Here is a 19,757-nt window from a genome sequence, read left to right on the forward strand (position 1 = left end):
CAACAAATTATTTTGCTTGTCATTTCTTTTTAGCTGATAATAGTAGAACTCTGAATGTGGATTCCACTGCAATGACGCTACCTATGTCTGACCCAACTGCATGGGCCACGGCAATGAATAATCTTGGAATGGCACCACTGGGAGTTGCTGGACAACCAATTTTACCTGGTATGCTATTTTTAATCACCTTACAAGTGTTTCTTTTTATTGACCATGTGGTCATAAATATAACAGTATGACACAATGTATTTTGATGTTGACATTTGCTAGAGTGTGCGTATTTTTTTGTAACATGAACTGTATAGGTATATGTCCCAGGAAAAACCTTGAGGCCCGATCTGCCCTGATACCAAGAAGACTAAATGTTAGCTTATTTCAGATTATGTATAAATTATCACATCTAAACATAAATCTATGCCCACAAAATAATCTTCAGTGCTTAGCCACCTGTATATAATGTGGAGCAGTGTATACTGTTGATTGAGAGCATAGTTAGTAAAAGCTACTTTTTGGGTGGCCTTACTATGTTACCTCTGTGAGTTTAAATTTCCTCATCTGTAAAATAGGGAATACAGTAATAATATTGCCTATTCTTTGGATTGTTGTGAAGATTAAGTGAGATGATGTATATAAAACTTGGAAATTCATACACTCAATTAATGAGTAGCAAAACTTTGGACACCATCCCCCATCCCTGCCACAAAAGTGGAGGTTGCTTTCTACGGGAAGAAAACAGAGTGAACTGGCCTGCCAGAAAATATCAAGAATTGAACTACAAAACTGGCCTGTGTGCTATCTTTGTCAGGCATCAAAAATGGGAAGCCTCTGAGGTTTCTAGTGTTTTGTAGACATCATTAGCCTTAGTACATCTAGTACAGTGTCAGCCATCTGTCATTGTTCCAACTGGTCCTTCCACACAGCAATAATACAGTGACAGCAGTTGCTCAAAACAGTGTCTCCGGGGCCCTGCTGGGTCCCAAAGCACCTTTTCAATAATCAGAAAAATCATAGTAAGTCTGGTTTGGGTGCTTAGTATATTTTCTATTTTCACTCTCTGAAAATAGCTAACTCTATTAACCAGTCACACCCCAGACCCCAAGCATGCAGCATATTCTGTTTACCTATCGCTGTATGACAAACTACTTTATAACTTAGTGACTTAAAACACAATCATTTTTTTTCATTTTAAGATTTTTCTGGACGAAGAATTTGGCCAGGACTCAAATGGGTGTTCTTCTGTTTCGTATGGTATCAACTGGAATGCCTCGGCTCTAGCAGGCTAGTATGGAGGCTCCAAGACTTCACTCATATGCATGGCACCTTGGCAAGGACAGATAAAAGACGTGCCTCAGCTAGATCCTTCCCTTTCTATTTACTCCAAGATCCTCTCCCCATGGTCTCCCTGGCATGGTAGTTGGACATGTTACATGGTGACTTGGAGCTCCCATAGCAAGTGTTCCCAGAGATATGTGGAAATTTTTTCTCTCTTAAGGCCTGGGCCTAAAAACAGATGCAATATCCCTTCTTCCATATTCTATTGGTCAAATCAGTTCTAGAGCCCATCTAGGTTCTCAAGGGGGTGGGACCTAGACCTCACCTTTTAATGAGAGTAGTATCAAAGACCTGTATCTATCTTTAATCCACCACACTCGGAAAAATTATGTAGAAGTATTTTGTTACTCATCTGCCATGTTTTTCAGCACACCTGCTTCACCTTATACCTGCAGTTAAATTAATTCATTAAAACAATTGTCATATTACAGTGAGTAGCAGTGCAGTGGTTAAGAGCATCAGAGTTAGACTAACCTGAGTTTGAATCCTAGGTCTGCCCCTTACTGGCTGTGTAACCTTGGGCAAGTAACTAAACCCCTCTGAGCCCCTGTTTCTTTATAAAATGAAGAATAATAATATCTAGCTCACAGGTCTTTTAGAATGAGATTATATAAAATGCTTAGCATAATGCCTAGCATACTGTAAGCACCCAATAAACAATTATAGTGATGATAATTATTGATGATACAGCATTGTAACTGTTTACTTGACTTTTTCCAAACTAAACTATGAGGTCAAGGGTTTTGTCTTGCTCATTCCTCTAACCTCAACACCCGGTAGAGGGCATGGCATCAAAATGTGGAATGGATGGACAAATGTATAACTGAACTGCAGCATAGAAGGGGCATTTGCCTCCACTGTAACTCCTTAACTCAAATATGTGCAGAGAATGGAGGATGATAATATTGCCAGGTAACTACTCTAGGTAAGTAAGTGAAAGTTGCTAGGCAGCCGGAAGGCTCAAGGCTACACTGAAACATTACATGATTTTAACTCTGAGGAGCAAGCTGGCTCAACTAACACACGGCATTTGCAGCATTTCCAGTAAGCTGGGGTTTGGGAAAGTGCACGATTCAGAAAAGGGAATACAAACCAACATCTTACGACACTCCCACCAATGACTGTGCCAAGAGTCAAGAAAGCAGTGAGGAAAGGGTGCTAGAAAAAGAGATGGTAAAAGCAAAACAAAACAAGATATTTATTGGAAAAAGGAGTTTGGAGGAATGCCTCTTGTCCTTTTCCACAGCACTTTATAAAGCAATTTCAGTCTCCTTCAGAAGATTAAATTCTTAATATAAATGGTAGTACTAAGTACTTATTGGCAGTGCTCCTCAAGCCAGGTCAGGGGCCTGGAAAAGGGAGAGAATTTCTGGTGTTCTATTGCCAAGGTGTTTTAAATTGCTGGACTTCTTTTATTTTTCAGGTTCTACAATGCTTGTATAAGACCCATGATTTTCAAATGGTTATTTTCTTACTTGGCATTGGAAATTCACATCTCCTTTGCTGCTTAATGGTTGAAAATAAAGAAAAGAAATAATCATTGTAATAGGAACCTTTGAAATGTCATGTACAACTTGCCCTCTAGCAAGCCCTGCTGGGCAGTGTAGTCTGTGGAACTCTTGGCATATTGAACACAAGGAAGAAAGGGGTTTATCTGCTCTGGCTTTAGCCCTATGTCATGAATACATTTGCTTTTAAATGAATTTCATAAAATATTAATGTAATCATACCAAACAGCAGAGCGGTGAGTACATTAGTCAGGAGTTATATTTATCCTGTGTATTTGTTTTTTGTTTGTCTCCATTTATTAGTAGACAGTACATGGAGACAGGCATTTCTTTCTCAGGAAGTGGCAGGACTTGTTTAATGAACTGATATTTCTGTAATCTGTGGTAAAGTAGAGTTGTGAGTGACAGAGCTGTATGAATAACAATGAGGAGGCAGGCAGAACAATGAAAGGAAGACAAACATTTCAGTAGGAGTGAAAAATAGATGGGATTGTTTAGTTGGCACACAATCTAATCTAATCTTTTCCTGCTGAAAATTAACAGTTTGTAAATGGGTAAAGTAATGTTAACAGGTTTTCCAAAATCTTACATGCAAGGAGTGAAATTTTCCAAAGACATAAATGATATTCTTAACCACAGTGCTCTCACCCTACAGCATAGGAACAGAGTATCAGGGGCCTTAAGTTCTCCGAGATGGAAAGGAAGACCTGGACCCCCATCTCCATCTGTCTAGAGCCTGAAATATGGAAGGCTATCACAAATGTTTGAGGAATGTGGAATGAATGCCTGCATAAGTGAATTTATTAGTGTGTGCGTGCATGATTTGAATGACAAGAAGGAAAGTTACCTATCAGGACTACCGCCTATCATGCCAGAGGTTTTCTTATCTGTTCTGTCCTTTCATTCTTTGAGATAAATGTCATTCTTTATCTCCATGTTTACAAAAAAAAGGAAATGGAGGCACACAGATATTAATGAAACCTGCCTCCAGGTCATATAACTAGTATGTAGAGAGTAGGGATATGAGAACCACAGGGAGGAAGGGAAGGAGTGTGTATGTACACATGTATGTTGGGTGAGGTGACATATGAGGGCTAAAAGTATATTTGTTTTCAGAAAAATCAAGTTTCCTCTTGGAAGAAATTTTTTTCTTCCCATACATGTCGAGGGTCTTGACATCTCAGCATGACAGGCATGTGAGAGCATGCGGAATGCCCTGAGAACCTTGGGCTGGCTTGCAATGGGGGATGCCCATGTGTCACCCACCTGCCTAATTGCCTGATCACGAGACTCCCGCCCACTGGGCCCATTGTACCCGAAGTTCTGCTTTTGTAAGAACCACAGATTCTTCCCACTGCTTAGATCTACATCCTTCAAAATCTTAGAGAGCCACCCAGGGGATTCCGAGCCACCTTAAGGACATTATTACAAGCATTGCCCCTGTGTGTTGAGCAAAGTTTTCAGCCATAGGACCTGCAACTGCCCCCACATTACCAGAACACCGTATGTAATACTTTGTTTGCAGTCCACCGGACATTCTGTAGCAGAGAGCAGGGTTGAAAGGTGGGAAAATAAAGAAGTAAAATGTGCACCCTTCTCTCAAAGAGCTTGCATTTTGATATAGAGACAAAATGTAAACAGTGAAGTACCACCTTTACACCCAGGCAAGTAGAGGCCCTGCCCTGGGCCCACACCTCAGGGGATCTCATTCTTCAGAATGCCTGTCTTGATATTTTCTAAGTTCCCTTCCATTACTGAGCACTGACTAGGCGGGTAGTGCCATCCGGGTAGGTACCCCAAGTCCAGAGCAAGTCCTGTGTGGTGTTTGATAGCAAGAGCACCTTTCTTGAGATTTTCTAAGTTCCCCTCCAGTGTCTAGAACTGACCAGGGCTTGCAATGTCATCTAAGCAAGGAGCCCCAATCTCAAAATGAATCTGCATGGACACCAGTTCCCATGTCCCCCTTTGGAGGTACTCTCCAACCCTCAATCCGAAATGTGTAGTCAACTAGATGCCCCCAAGGAGCCTCAGTGCCCATGCCTATGGAGTCCTTCCAGAGTCTTGGTTCCAGGAGAGTAGCTTGGCAAGTAAAGCACTCCAGCTGCCTGGTATGGTATTTCTTTTGTGGTATCTTGTGAGATTGTGCCAACAGAATAGTGTTGATGCTGATTTAGAGTGAATCAAATTGTGTATATAGGCAAGCCCCACAAAAAATATTTGTTTTGGGGCCCCCATGCATCCTAGAAGCATCCCTGAATTAAACAAAGGATGATGTAAAATAAAATTCAGTGGCAACGTGTGTAGAACAAATAGTTTTTAGACACAGAGTTAAGAATGAACCAGAATTATCTGGAAAGCATTCTTTAGTGAGATTGGGCCTTGAGCCAGACCTGTGGGCATGGGGAGAATTTGGGGAGGCTCAAATGATTCCACACAGGGAAATCAACATGAAAGAAAGCACAGAAAAGAGTTTTTATTGGGCATTTTGTACTATACATTATGATTCATCATTTTGTTTATTCCTCACAATTCCCTACAAGGTAGATGGAATTAACCCTGTTTTGCAAATGAAGAAATGGACGGTCAGAAGATTCATTCTGCTAAGCAAATGGTAGAACCAGGTCTGCCTGGTCCCCAAAACTATATTCTCTTAACACCATGCTATTCTGCAGAGAGCCAGGAAGTGTTACAAGGGATAGCAAGAAGCCCTGTCTGAACTGAGCAGAGGATGTGTGCTGGGAACCAGGGGAAGGCAAGACCAATAGACAAGGCACAGTCATATTATGAAAGGCCTTGGATGGCATAATGAGATGCAGAGACAAAGAGGCACTGGTCAAATATAACCAAAAGCCCCATCCCAAAAGGAAAATTCATGAGTATACTATAATACAGTATTTAAGACCTGGAAAATGCTAATACCATGTTTTCTTAAGTGTCCTGCCTCTGTGTTAGAGAGGTCTTTGGTGTGAAGTTTGTAAGGTAACATTCGGCCTCCACTTGACTTTGCCTGGTGTCATTTATTTTTCTCTCTTTCCTTTCCTTTTTTAGACTTTGATCCTGCTCTTGGAATGATGACCGGAATTCCACCAATAACGCCGATGATGCCTGGCTTGGGAATAGTACCTCCTCCAATTCCACCAGATATGCCCGTCGTAAAGGAGATCATACACTGTAAAAGCTGCACGCTTTTCCCTCCAAATCCAAGTAATGTTCTGCTTTCTCTCCGCACAGATCACAGTGTTTTCTTGTCTAGAAACACTTTCTTCTTTTTCAAAAGAGTACCCAAGGGTTTCATAGATGTATGTGCAGAAGCTTCACCTAGAAAACAGAAGACAGGGAAATTTACTCTTAGTAGGCAAAGATGAATTTTATGCACAGAGCAGTAGATTTCTGTATGCTGGTTGCAGTACAAATGATAAAACATATTTTTAATGTCATCTAGTAAGGAATTCTAGTGTGTTGGTACAGAAGGAGGCACCTGACACAAATTGCTCAACACTGTCATTTGCAGTCTCTCCTTTTCATAACTGGCTTACATTCTGATGGTGACAGAAATAGAGTATGTTCTGAGCCTTCCTGAGGCACATGAGAATATAAATTTGGTGCTAACAGTCCTCCACTACTAGCAGCTATTCACACATCACTCAAACTACTGCTGTTCAACTGATGGACAGCAGGAGACAGTGAGGTCAGGTTCAGCTCACTGTGAGGGCAAAGAGGAATATTGAGACTAAGTCAGACTACTTGCAGCCATTCAGTCAGTGCAGTTCATGTGGAAATTATCTCCGTATCTATCTTGTCAGTAATTAATAGGTTTCTCCTTAGACTCTTAAAAACATCTGCAAAGATATGGTGGCCATTTTTCAGTTTAAATGTAGCAGCAATAAGAATTGATTCAGTCTGTTTTCCAGATCCATTTGGGGTTTTATTTACTTTAAACGATCAAAATCTACATCTTCACATAACCCAAGCCTCATTAAAGCTTTTCCCACAGTTCTAGTGGTAATGGGTGGCCTACTTAAGGGAGCCACCACAATGGTGCTAAGAGATTAAAACTGTTTGTTAAGGGCCCTGGCTGGTGTGGCTCAGTTGGTTGGGCGTCGTCCAGTGCATTGAAAGGTTGCCAGTTCAATTCCTGGTCAGGGCCCACTCTGGGTTTGCAGGCTCAATCCAGGGTAGGGGGCCTTCAGGAGGCAGCCAGTCGATGTTTCCCTCTCTCTCTCCCTTCCTCTCTCTCTAAAAATCAATAAAAATCTTTTTTTGAGAACTGTTTGTTAAGGGACACACTCAGGGGTACAGGCCATACCTCAAATTAACTTACCTAACACAATAAACATGAACCTTTCACATGTGACTTCAGACAACTATTTTAGTTGCTACCTTACATAGGAATCAGTTAATCGTTAAATCAGGCCTTCACAGGGATCCACATTCTATTTAGTATGGTCTGCTCATAACTGAGAGAATTTTAGAATCAGTCAGGGTTGGTTGAACAAATCATCTTGGCCCCTCTTGCTAGTAAAAAATGTTCTTATACCTTCTTCCAATCTTTGAACTTGTTTGTCGTCAGGGAATTCCTTCCAAACCAGTAAGAAATTTAGGAGTCCAGCATCTCAGAGGACCAAATTAGGAGAATAATTAGCATGTCGCAGGAGAATTAGGGAATGGCGAAAAAGATGGTCCTAGTACGTCTTACCGGCCAGCTCATGTGACCGTTTCTGGATTTGTGTTTAGTGCCTAGGTGAATGAGTGGCATTGTTGTACCCTTGTCTCTTACTCTTCTTAGTGCCAACATCACTACAAATGGGCAATGGATTTTTTTCCCTTTCTTCCAGTGTGTTGCTTTTAGAATAGAGAAGGCCGTGCATCCCTGATACTACCTTTTTTTCACTTCAAAAGCCATGCACTTAGGCATTGCAGTGTTAAAACCTCCTGCTTGTATAAAAGTAGAATCCTGCTGGCTTAATCATTCATTTATCACATTATCAGCCTACACTAGGCTTTCATAGTCTTAATCAAGTCTAATCTAACAGGATGGCTCATAACCTGTAATTTCTACGTTGGGTGCAAGGAATGACTTTGCGGTATGTTCAGTTCCTGAATTTCGAAAGAATAGTTCAGATACCTTGTGTATAACACATAGACCTCATTGTTGACTAGTCTTTAAATGAATGTAGAAATATATTGCTTAAGGAGGCTCTAATTTTTAATAGTCTCTAGTAAAGGAAACAGACATCTCTCAAAAGCATTTATATTTTCTCACCTACAGCCATGCCCTCTCAGTTCTGAGTTGGAAGGGCCACAGAGTGCAAGGGAGCATTTACCTCCACAACTCAATCCTTTAGTTCTTTAGGTTTGTTTTAAGGATGCTGACAGGGTAATTAGTACCAATAAAGTGGTGGCTTCTGGGAAGGAAACTGGCTTTGAAAATGAATTCAAAAAATAACACTCCTGACTCAGCTTAAAGTAAACTGGTATTCTATTTCCTTTTTAGGACTTGAATTTTATTTAAGAGGGCGCTCAGTTTGAGTGGGGAAAATACTAATGCAGAGGCCTCCCTTAGTTCTCTGCTAAAACCATGGCAAAAGTGCCACTTTTGTTAACAGGCCTAAGACTTTGTCAAGCAAGGTGAGATGGGAACAGCAGTTGAGACAGAAAAAGCAGGGATTTGGTATGACTGGATCCCTTATCTTCTCCAGAGCCCACCAACCCTGTCTGATATAAACCCCGGTGCTTAACCCTGCCTGTCTCTGGTATATTCTCTTGTACTCAGTGGCCTCTCAGCAATAAGGTCATGTGATTTAGGGGCTGTTTATGAACCCATTTAATCTGCTTCTGTCTTGTTGCTTCATTAGAAAGTATCTTTAGCATCAATTCCTTCCCCTCTCTCCCACCTGACATTTCGTTGTCACATATACAGAACCCTAAAAGTCCTGGGGTTCCCAGTAACCATAAATTCACTCCAAAAGCCTCTCACTGATCTGCTTCATGTGACTATCTTCAATCCATCATTTCTACTTGCCACTTCCCCATACTTTAGTTAAGTTCAACTGCTTCCTGGTCTCACATACCTCTCCAGCCCAACTCCGAGTCTACCCTCTCCTGGAACACTTTCATGTAAAAGGTACTGAAAATAAAACAGTAGTTAATGATTCATCACTCTAATGCATTTCCATTTAGATATTGGGTGCTAAATCCAATGGATACTTTTTAGTCCTTAAATGATTTTATCTCTCTGCTATATTTAGTATAATGACCCCTTCATCTTTTTTGAAACATTGGGTCATTTGAAGATGTAAGAATGAATGAGACCACCAGAGAGATTATATAGATTAAGAATGGAACACAACCAAGCAGAGCACCCTGAGGAGTTCCAACATTTCGAAATTTAAAAGAGCAAAAATAGTTTGCATTTATGTACACCGCTTAGCAGCAAAAATCCTCAAGAGACTTAATCTTTCCATTTTTTCTCTTCTCTTAAATCTTTTTCATTTATGCTTTTGCCCCACCCCTCTATCAAAATATCCTTTGTTTAAAGACACTAGTGACCTTACAATACTAAAGCCAGTGGTTAATTCTCAGTTCTCTTCTTAATTGACCTAATAACGATATATGATACAGTTGATTACTCCTTACTCATTGATATACTTTCTTCACTTGGCTTCCAGAAACACTACTGGTTTTCCTCCCACCGCACTGGTTTGTCTTTCGCAGTCTCCTTTGGTTATACCCTCCTGTTCTCCTTGACTTCTTGTCATTGGAGAGCCGCATGGCTCAGTACTTGGACCTGTACTCTGGCTACACTCATACCGTTGAAGATCTCATCCAATCTCATGGCTGCAAAACTATCTATATGCCAGTGACCCTAAAATATATTTTTAGCTCAGACCTTGCCTCTGAACCCCAAATTTATATTCAGCGGCCTACCTGTTATCTCCACTTAGATGTCAAATAGACATCTCAACTTAATATGTTCAAAACAAAACTACTACTCTTTGCCCTCAAACCTTTTCCACTAGTACCCTTCTCCATCTCAGATAGTAGTAGCAGCTCCATCCATTCAGTGGCTCAGGTTAAAACTTAAAGGTCATCTTTACCTACTTTATTTCCCTCACACTCTGTGTTTAATCTGTTAGAAAATTCTATCAGGTCTACCCTCTAATATACATAGATAAATCTAGAATTCTACTATCCTCATGATAGCCACTACTATGATGCAGGTTATATTCACAACTATACATTTTCTGAACTATTGCAATAGCCTCCTAAATTGTTTTTTTCTTTCACTCTTGCTCCTCATAGCCTATTCTCAAGAGAGCAGGCAGAGTAGTCCTTTTAAAAGCCTGAGCCAGATCATGTCCCTCTACTCAAAACCCTTTAATGGCTCCCTATTACTCATAATAAAGCCAAAGTCAATTTAGTGCATTAAAAGGCCTTTTATGATCTTTCCTCCCTCTCTCATATTGTCTCTTTGACTTTGTCTCCCACTACTATCCTGCCTTTCACTCACAATTACAGTTATATTGACCTCCATGTTATTCCATGAACACACCAGGCAATCTTCCATTACAGGGCCTTTGAACTGGCTTTTCCCTCTACCTGGAATACTCTTCCCCTGAATAGCTACATGGCTAACTCAATCATGTTCTTCAAGTATTTGTTCAAATGTCTCATTTGTCAGTGACCCTGACAACCTATTTAAAAATGCAGCCCTCTCTACCACACTCCCAATCCTACCTACCCTCTCTATTTTTTACATAACACATTATCTTTTAACGGACTATATAATTTATAGAATGTAAACCCCACAAAGGTAGGGATTTGTTTCTTTTTTTTCCAATGTATTCCTAGCAGTTAGAAAAGTATCTGACATATAGTAGATATTCAAAAAATATATCTAGAGTGATGGATGGTTAGATGGATGGATAGATGGGTACAAAAAGAGAGGTCAGATGTCTAGAAAGAGAACCAAGATAGCCTGGAATAATTACCCCACGTGCTGACAATTTCCAAACCTATATTTTCAGTCCATATTTCTCTTCTGAGCTTCAGACACATATAGCCAACTGACCACTAGACTTTTCTAGGTGAATATACATCCACTGTGCAAAAATGGTATTATATAATAGTGGACAAACTACCAGATAAAAATTCAAGAGAATTGCGTTCTACTCCCAGCTCTGTCACCAAATCTTGGGCTAGTCACACAACCTCTCTGGATCTAAGTTTCCTTGTCTGTGATGTGAGGATACTGAGTTTGATTAACCTAGACATCGCCAAGGTTTCATCCAGATCTAAAAATATGATTCTTAACATTAAAAATGTAGCTACCACAATAATTATTCATCTAGGCAAAAACCCCACAAAACGTATGAGGAAAAGCAAGGGGAAATTTTAGATGCCACACAGAGCTTTATTCCTTCAGTGCAGTGGGCAGTATGGTGTAATGGTTAAGTGTCCAAGCCCTCGAGTGACACAGTCCTGCCCTCATATCCCAGATATACACCACTAAATAGCCATGAGATCTTGGGTGACTTAAGCCTTTGATCTAGACTACGCAAAATCAGTTCTGGTGTAAAAATGCAATGGGTCAAACTGGAGCTGAATGTGCATAAATCTTCTAAAGATAAATGGTGAGTGAGTAGCCCATTATTCTAGAAGCAGAATCCCCTGATTTCCAGGAGTCAGAGATATAGCAAAAGCAAGCTTTCTGGAACACGGTTTCTTTTTTCCCCCCATAGGGTGGCTATCCGAAATTTACTGCATTCTCGATTAGCAGTTCTCATCTGGTGGTAAAAGAGGGTAGCAGTGTCTCTCCAGAGAACTCAGTTTTGCCAAGATTTTTTTACTCCAGTTGATAGCCCTTCTGTATGGATAGGTGGCATTTTGAAACAACTTTGAAATAACAGTAAATGTGGAATAAATGGTGGAATATCATCTATCTGTGTCCAGGCACGTGGGGAAGCACCCAGGAGCCAGGAAAGAGCAATTATTTTCATTTTACCATCTCAAGACACGCCTACCTCATTCATTTTCGTTCCTAGAAATGGGTTCTATAAAGAAAATTTGAGGAAGTGGGTAAATTGAGAATTAATAAAGACTTGCCAACCTTCTGATTATTTCCAGTCAGCTGGGATTACATTAAAATATATCTTACCCCTGCTGATTGTCTAGGGGGCCTTCGATTTGGGGCTATCTAATAAAATCTACTCAAAGATTTGCAGTAGGTAAATTCTGGCAAACCAGTTGAGTGATCTGTGATGCTCCTTTGAAAAGCAAGATACAAGTGGTTTGTAGGTCCTCTATGCTGCTTCCTGCCTCAAATATCAGCAGTGACTCTGATCTTAGTGCTGATTGCCCCAACACAGCTCCCAAGAGTGAGTGCTTAGTTGTAATTATAATTGCAACTATCTTGACTCTTTTTACGCAGAAGTTTTCTTTTCCATCCAGAGTGGTGATTGAGGTCTTACAAGAGCTTACTTAGCACATTACCTGATTCATAGCTTAGCACTTTGAATTTGCTCTCCTATGGAGTTATCGTTGCTGTGCCCAGATCACTGTATTTCAGTAGGATTAGAAAATCAGGCCCAGACAACAAAGTGCTTTGAGCTGTTAATTAAAGAACAAGTACTATCCATTAAGGAAGATAGTGCAGCCTATTGCCTTGCTTGGTGGCATACACCTAAATCTCAGCAGATGTTAGCAAAGAGGCTTTCTACATTTACGTAATGACAATAAATAAATCCCCAGCATTCTTGACACTACTTTTAGTAGCTTTTATGCTCCTTTACTTAGCAGACAGTCAGCACAGAATAATCAAAGCATCTAAATGGGTGATGATGTCATCACAGAATTTTTAAATCCCACCAATGTAGTCAAGGAAAGGAGCTGTTGTATTTACAGTGTTACATGTAACTGCAGCAGTGAACAGACATTCCTGGGAGCCTCTCAATGGACCTAAAGGTAGACCTAACGAAGCAAACTCTGTAATATAAAAAGGTGATTATTTGCTTCACAACAAGATTCTTTACCATCAAATTCCTTTACACAGTAAATTTCGGAAGGATCCTGAAACAGGATTTTATTCTGAAGTCTTTGATTTGGAAACATTGCTCTAACTATACATTTGCTCTTGCAAATTCTTTACCTATATAGTTAGTGGCTGGGTTATGTTCCATGGTCAAAACCATATGTGTCTTCACAGCTGTAGATTCCTCCATCAATAAGAGTCATTCCTTCCCAAACGCAGTCTTATCTAAAGATCTGGATAAAGCAAGGAGCTGTGAGTTCAGTTTAGAAGTCCAAGTCTCTACTCCAGACTTGTGGTAGGGTTTTAGAAAGCCCCAGATTGGTAATTAGGAAACCTGGGTTCTATAATAGTAAATAATAATAACGTTATAATAACTACTGTTTATTGAGAACCTATCAAGTGCTAAGCATTGCACCACATGAAATATAGACAGGAGACTATCAATTACCCCACAATAAACCTTATAAATTAGAAGACAGTATCCTTATCTTAGAGATAAAAAGTGAGATTCTCAGAGGTTCTCCCACAGTCACGCAGACAGTGGGTAATTAAGTTAAGGTTTAAATCCAGGTTTACCTGCTCCAAGTTCACGTTCCTTATCTTTCTACCTAACTTGATGACTTTGAATGAGTCATTCAACCTTACTCAGCTAAGATTTTTGCTCTGTAGTATGAGTTTAGATCAAGTCAATGGGTTTTAATCCTAGTTACATATTAGACTTGCCTGAGAAGCTTTAGAAAAAATAATGTACAGGCTGAACTCCAGGCTAATTAAATCAGATTAATTAGAGTGGGGCCTACGCATTTAAAAACTCAGAAGCATAGGTCTCAAGAGATTCTGGACATCATCTTCCCCCTTTTGATTAAAACTATAACCTCTCCAGTGTCCATGACTAAGACATTTCAGATTCCTGCTCACTAGGTTATCTTCTTTTTCCCTTTAAATTTCTCATATGGATCAAAAAACCAATACAGTGAGTTCTTAAAATTACAGACATTTAAAAACAGAAACATTGTAAGTTCCCTGAATCCCTCTCCCCTTTTATTGACTAAATAGAGGGAAAGAGAGCATCGTGAGAGCCTGATTATTCTGAGCCACTCTGCTAAGACAGACAGCGGTAGCAAAGTGATGAAGCTACAGATGCTGATACCCAAGGCAGCTCCCAAATCACACGCTTGCCAACTTGGGTAAGAGCCAGGTGGGGGCCTTGACTTGATCCACAAGTGAGACTCATTTATTTTTGTATGTGAGCTGTAATCACTGATTGTTGAGCTCTCCAGATCTTGAGCTGGGAGAATTATTGTTAAGAGCTGAATGGAGAGAACAGATTACACAAAATAAATCCTCGTAGATCCAAAAACAACACTAGAAAAGCCCTTGGCCATCATACTTTGTTTTGGGGGCTGTGAACTGTGGGATTTTCCTTGGAAAATGCTTTGAGACATATAAATAGCAACAAGGAGCTGTCAGATATAACAGGCTTCATTTGTAAGATGAGTGAGTAGGAAGCCCATTTTTTTAAAGCAGAGGGTGCATCATCTCATTAAGTAGGTTTTTAATGTCTCTCTATAGCCAAATTTATCTCACTTTAGTTAATGATTTCCCAGATGAGTTTACTTCCTCTGCTGTCTTGCATAGTTTCCTCTAAATGCTGCATGGTTGGCTCTCAACCTCAGCTCTCCATCAAGGAATTTGAGGAAGGGCTCACTGGTATTAAAAAAAAAAAAAAAAAAAAAAAAGCCTTAAAAGAATCATTTGTACTCTGGCTGACACTGTCAATCAAATCATTCTGAGAGCTATAAATATTTTTGTAAATGTTCACCCCATCATTGTCGAATTAATTCTAAAAGAGTTTTTTCAGTGAGGATGAACAGAGAGAATATGGTAACTACAGACTGAATTACACAAACCCTTGTCTCAGGGGCCCTGGTTCTGAGAATCCCTGAAACCAGGAATTTAAATTAAGTGTGATTTCCCACAAATAACTGTCTTCTTAATAAAAATTACTGAAAGTCGAGCATAGCTAGGTTGTCACAACAAAAGTAAAAAACAAAATTAAAGAACTCTGGATGGGACAGACGGGTCTGAGCCTTTATCCTGTAGCCGTTACAGGCACCAAACCATCAAATAAAATGATTTTCAGGTTCATGCAACCAATTTGCTGTGGAGCAGAGATGAGCACCTTGGGGCCACATGCTTCTGGCACTGTTAGGCAGAAGTCTGGTAGGGACAGTAAGGCTATCTCTGGGGTATGTTAGGTTTCAAAGAGGTCTGTCCCAAGCAAACAATTTAATTTCAAATTGTTTTCTCGTTTACATTTAGATCTTCCACCTCCTGCAACCCGAGAACGACCACCAGGATGCAAAACAGTGTTTGTGGGTGGCCTGCCTGAAAATGGGACAGAGCAGATCATCGTGGAAGTGTTTGAACAGTGTGGAGAGATCATTGCTATTCGGAAGAGCAAAAAGAACTTTTGTCACATTCGCTTTGCCGAGGAGTACATGGTGGACAAAGCTCTTTATCTTTCCGGTAGGTGTTTAGTCATGAGGATTGTGCCTGTCAGGCACAATGCAGATTGGGGATCAATGTATTTGCATCTTTGGGACTAATAGTACCCCTCTTGCCTTCAGAGAAACAGAATGCATGTTACCATACAACTTCTTCCTTTAAAGTTATTTAGTAATTCCCAGTTTTCTATGGGATAGCTCCAGACTACTTATTGTAGCATCTAAAAGCCTTGATTACCTGTTTTACCTCTCAGAATTATCTCCCAGTCCCCTCACACACACATCCCAACAACACTAAATTAAATTCTAGTTCCAAGAATGTGCCATGGTGTTTTATGCCTTTTCCTCTGACTAGAAGTACCTTTTCCATCCCCCACTCACAGTACATACAGCTTCACACCCTAAAGCTCCAGCTCAAGCATAACCCCTCCTGGAAAGCTTTCTCTGACCTCTCCCCACTCTGCCGCAGGCTGGCTTGGGCACCCCTTCCTCAGTGATTCCACAGCACCCACTGCTTTCTCCTAGCATGACACCTATAACACCATGCTAGAACTGCCTCTTTCTACATCTGTGTCCCCTGCCAGAGCGTGAACTCCTTAGGGGAAGGGATTGTGTCTTATTTAACTTTGAATCCGGAGCATCTAGCACGTGACCTAGAACAAAAGTAGGTACTCAGAATTACCTATGGAAGTCAGTTAGTTAATGAATATTTGTTAACTGCTAGGCAGAATACTGGGTTGCTGAGATACAGTAAAGACCAAGGCAGCAGACAAACTTGGAGGAAGGGGGGGAAGGAGGGAGGGAGGGAGGGAGGGAGGGAGGGAGGGAGGGAGGGAGGGAGGGAGGGAGGGAGGGAGGGAGGGGGAGGGGAGAGAGAGAGATTTCTGACCCCTCACTGGGAGTATCAAGAAAGGTAACATTTGGACCAAGTCTCTGTCAAAGAGAAAACATTTGGATGTAAGCAGTGAGGCACAGATGTAGCATGAGCAAATGTACAAAGATGGTAAGTTTTGGTGAACATTCAAGGAAACAATGAGTAGTGGTTTGTGTACTGAGTAGACATGAAAGTAGGAGGGAAAATCATCGGTTGTTAGCACGCTTTGAATGACTTCGTTGGGTCTTTATTCATCAAGTAATAGAGAATTGTTGAAATAATTTTTGAACAAGGAATATGATTGTTTTTAAAAGATTAATCTGACAGCTCTGTATAAAAATGAATTAGAGGAAAGAAGAAAAAAGAGAGGAGGTCAGTAGACTTCTGTTGCAATAGCCCAGGGAAAAGGTAATCAGGGTTTGAAAAAGTAGGCTGGTAACAGGGGAAAGGAGAAGAGGAGGCAGATGTGGAAAACTGATTAAATTTTCTAGGTGCTAGAAAATCTAAATGCTGAAGATTCAAAGGCAATGACAACAGAGCATCCCACAATAGACTATTTTAATAAGAACTTAAAAGTTTTGAAAAGCCCTGAACAGTTGTACATAAAAGACAGCATGCTGCTCAGGAGGCATCCATCTATATGTCATTGAAATCAGCTCTCTGGTATCATTCCCAAGGCTGCCAAAGGAAAGGGAATTGCAATCAGCGATGTGAAAACAACTAAATTTTGCCATTGAAATAAAAATTCACAGATGCTAGAAATCTTCTGAATTGGATGGCAGTTCTCCCACATTGTAAAAAATAAATAAATAAATAAATAATTTTTAAATGAGGTAAAACGCAACAAAAATCACTTAGGAAGAAAAGGGAGGGCTACAAATGTAGAAATAATCATTTTTTCTATTGGAGTTTGAACAGCTTTGGGAGCTGGCATTGTGTACAGGACACCATCTTAGCGTCACAGTATTTTTCGTGTGTTTACACAAAGCTTTCCAATCATCCTCTCATTTGACCCTCTCCGAGATCCTGGTAGAATAGGCAATATAATCATAATAGCTCCATTTTTCTGATGGCTCAGATGATCAAATAAGATGAATGGGTGTGAAAGTACATTGTAAACTGTAAAGGGCCCTAGCAAAGTTTGCTTATGAGATGTATAGATTCTTCCTCTTTCTAAAAAAGAGGCATTTTTAGTGTTGCTAGGCATTATTTTTTATGACAGCTTTATTGAGGTATAATAGTTGACATACAGTGAACTTTATGTATTTCAAAAATATAATTTGATATTATTGACACATACATACATATAGCTGTGAAACCATCACTAGAATCAAAATAATGAATATGTCCACTTCATCCAAAAGCTTTCTTTATGCCTCTTTTGTAATCCTGTCCTCCTTTGACTTTTCATTTCCCTCCCCAGGCAACCTCTGATCCTTTTTTATGTTTGATTAGTGTGCATTTTCTAGAGTTTCATATAAATGCAATTATATATATCTTCTTGTTTCTTTGTATAGATCCATATTTTCATGTGGTACCATTTTTCCTGTACTTGAATTTCCTTTAACCTTTTTTTATGTATATAATGCAAGTGTGCTTCTGGTGAATTATTTCAGCATTTGTATCAAAAAGAATTTATTCTACCTTTCGTTTTGAAAGACATGTTCTCGGTATAGAATTCTAGGTTGACAGGTTCCCATCTCCTCAGATGTTGCTCCACTATCTTCTTGATTGCATTGTTTCTGACAACAAATATCACATTATTTCCTTTGGGTATGTACCCAGAAGTAGAATTACTGGATAGTATGGTAGATCTATTTTTAATTTTTGGAGAAACCTCCAAATTGTTTTCCATAGTGGTTGGACAAATTTACATCCCTGCCAACAATGTATAAGGGTTCCCTCTTCTCCACATCCTCACCATACCTGTTGTCACTTGTCTTGTTGATTATAGCCATTCTGACAGGTATGAGGTGACATCTCATTGTGGTTTTGATTTACATTTCCCTCATGATTAGGGATGTTGAGCATCTTTTCATGTGACTGTTGTCCATTTGAAGCCCTCTTTGAGGAATTGTCTATTTAGTTCTGTTTATTTTCTAATTGGATTTTTCTTGTTATTGAGTTGATTGAGTTCTTTATATATTTTGGATATTACCCCCTTATCAGATATATGGTTTGCAAAATTTTTCTCCCCTTCTGTAAGCTGTCTTTTCTTTTTTTTTTCTGGTTGTTTCTTCTGAGTGTGATGTATTCCCATTTGATTTTTTATTATTTGTGTTTTTGGCATCATAAGACTCGTTCTTGATACCATTACCCAGACAGCCTGCCTCTGCCAGAGGTAAGATTGCAGATGGAGGTATGGAACTCCTACAGACAAGACTGACCCAACACCTAGAATAGTAAACCGTTATCAGAGATAAGACTATAATCCAAGTCTTTTGATAGTTCACCTTGCTAGTAGTGGGGAGAGAATTGGGGGTTATGTGGTCACTTGAAACTGCTGCAACCGCATCTGAAGCACTAAACTTGGAAAGGTCCTTACAGTTGCTCAGTCACTGGGCTGCTCTTGTATTCCTCTGTCTCCCTCTTGTGCACTTAGGTTACCGCATTCGCCTGGGCTCTAGCACTGACAAGAAGGACACAGGCCGCCTTCACGTTGACTTTGCACAGGCTCGAGATGACCTGTATGAGTGGGAATGCAAACAACGTATGCTGGCAAGGGAGGAGCGCCACCGAAGAAGGATGGAAGAAGAAAGATTGCGCCCACCATCCCCACCCCCAGTGGTTCACTATTCAGATCACGAATGCAGCATTGTTGCTGAAAAACTAAAAGGTATAGAAAGGGTTAAAGCTTTGTGAGTAAAAGAACTCTTTCCTTTGAGGAAATTTAATAAATATATTTGTGGTTTTTGCAATTATCCTTTGAATTTTCCACTAATAGATTCTAACATTTCTTGTGTTGGAGCCTTACAGATAGAGAGGTGTACCTAGTAGTTCAGAAGCCAGAAAATCTGTCCGTCCCACCTGTGTCTCTATTTCCTCACTGTCTCAAAGGATGGCATTTTTCTCTCAACACATCAAGTTTTTAGAAAGAAACAAGTTTTCCCCCTTCCCACATCAGAGATTTTAGCTGTAATCCATGACTAGGAACATGTAAGCACCTTCCCTTTCATCACTGATAACAAGTTAGTTTGAATTCTAAATCAGAATAAATTAGAATGATGGAACTTGATATGAGCCTGGAAAACCCTGGTAAAAATCCCCATTTTACAGATAAGAAAACAGAGGACCCAAGACTAGTCACAGTGTACATTCTTCTTAAATTATTCAAAGACTTAGCTACCACCAACAAAAGAGGACTTGTTCAATCACTAAAAACGGTCAACTTATTTCACACAGTGTCCATGGAAACTTCTAGACATTGCTAAATGAGACTGATTCCCTTTTAGTTTTGATTCCTATTTCTCTTGCTTGACCCTCAGAACCATTTTGTCAATTTAACA

The 19,757-nt window shown here is 39.9% G+C and overlaps 1 protein-coding gene across 1 annotated transcript in view; it reads left to right on the forward strand.

Moving 5' to 3' along the window:
- The window catches only part of ENOX2 (ecto-NOX disulfide-thiol exchanger 2), a 256,343-nt gene that overhangs the window by 196,880 nt on the left and 39,706 nt on the right, over window positions 1–19,757 (forward strand). Inside the window, exons 4-7 of the mRNA XM_087813666.1 lie at window positions 34–168; window positions 5,889–6,044; window positions 15,193–15,399; window positions 18,854–19,087. Of these exons, the coding sequence (XP_087669792.1) occupies window positions 72–168; window positions 5,889–6,044; window positions 15,193–15,399; window positions 18,854–19,087 (694 nt within the window). The 5' untranslated portion in view covers window positions 34–71. The remainder of the gene's footprint in view (window positions 1–33; window positions 169–5,888; window positions 6,045–15,192; window positions 15,400–18,853; window positions 19,088–19,757) is intronic.

Source organism: Miniopterus natalensis, chromosome X, assembly GCF_054644295.1.
Source record: "Miniopterus natalensis isolate mMinNat1 chromosome X, mMinNat1.hap1, whole genome shotgun sequence".
Taxonomy (NCBI): domain Eukaryota; kingdom Metazoa; phylum Chordata; class Mammalia; order Chiroptera; family Miniopteridae; genus Miniopterus; species Miniopterus natalensis.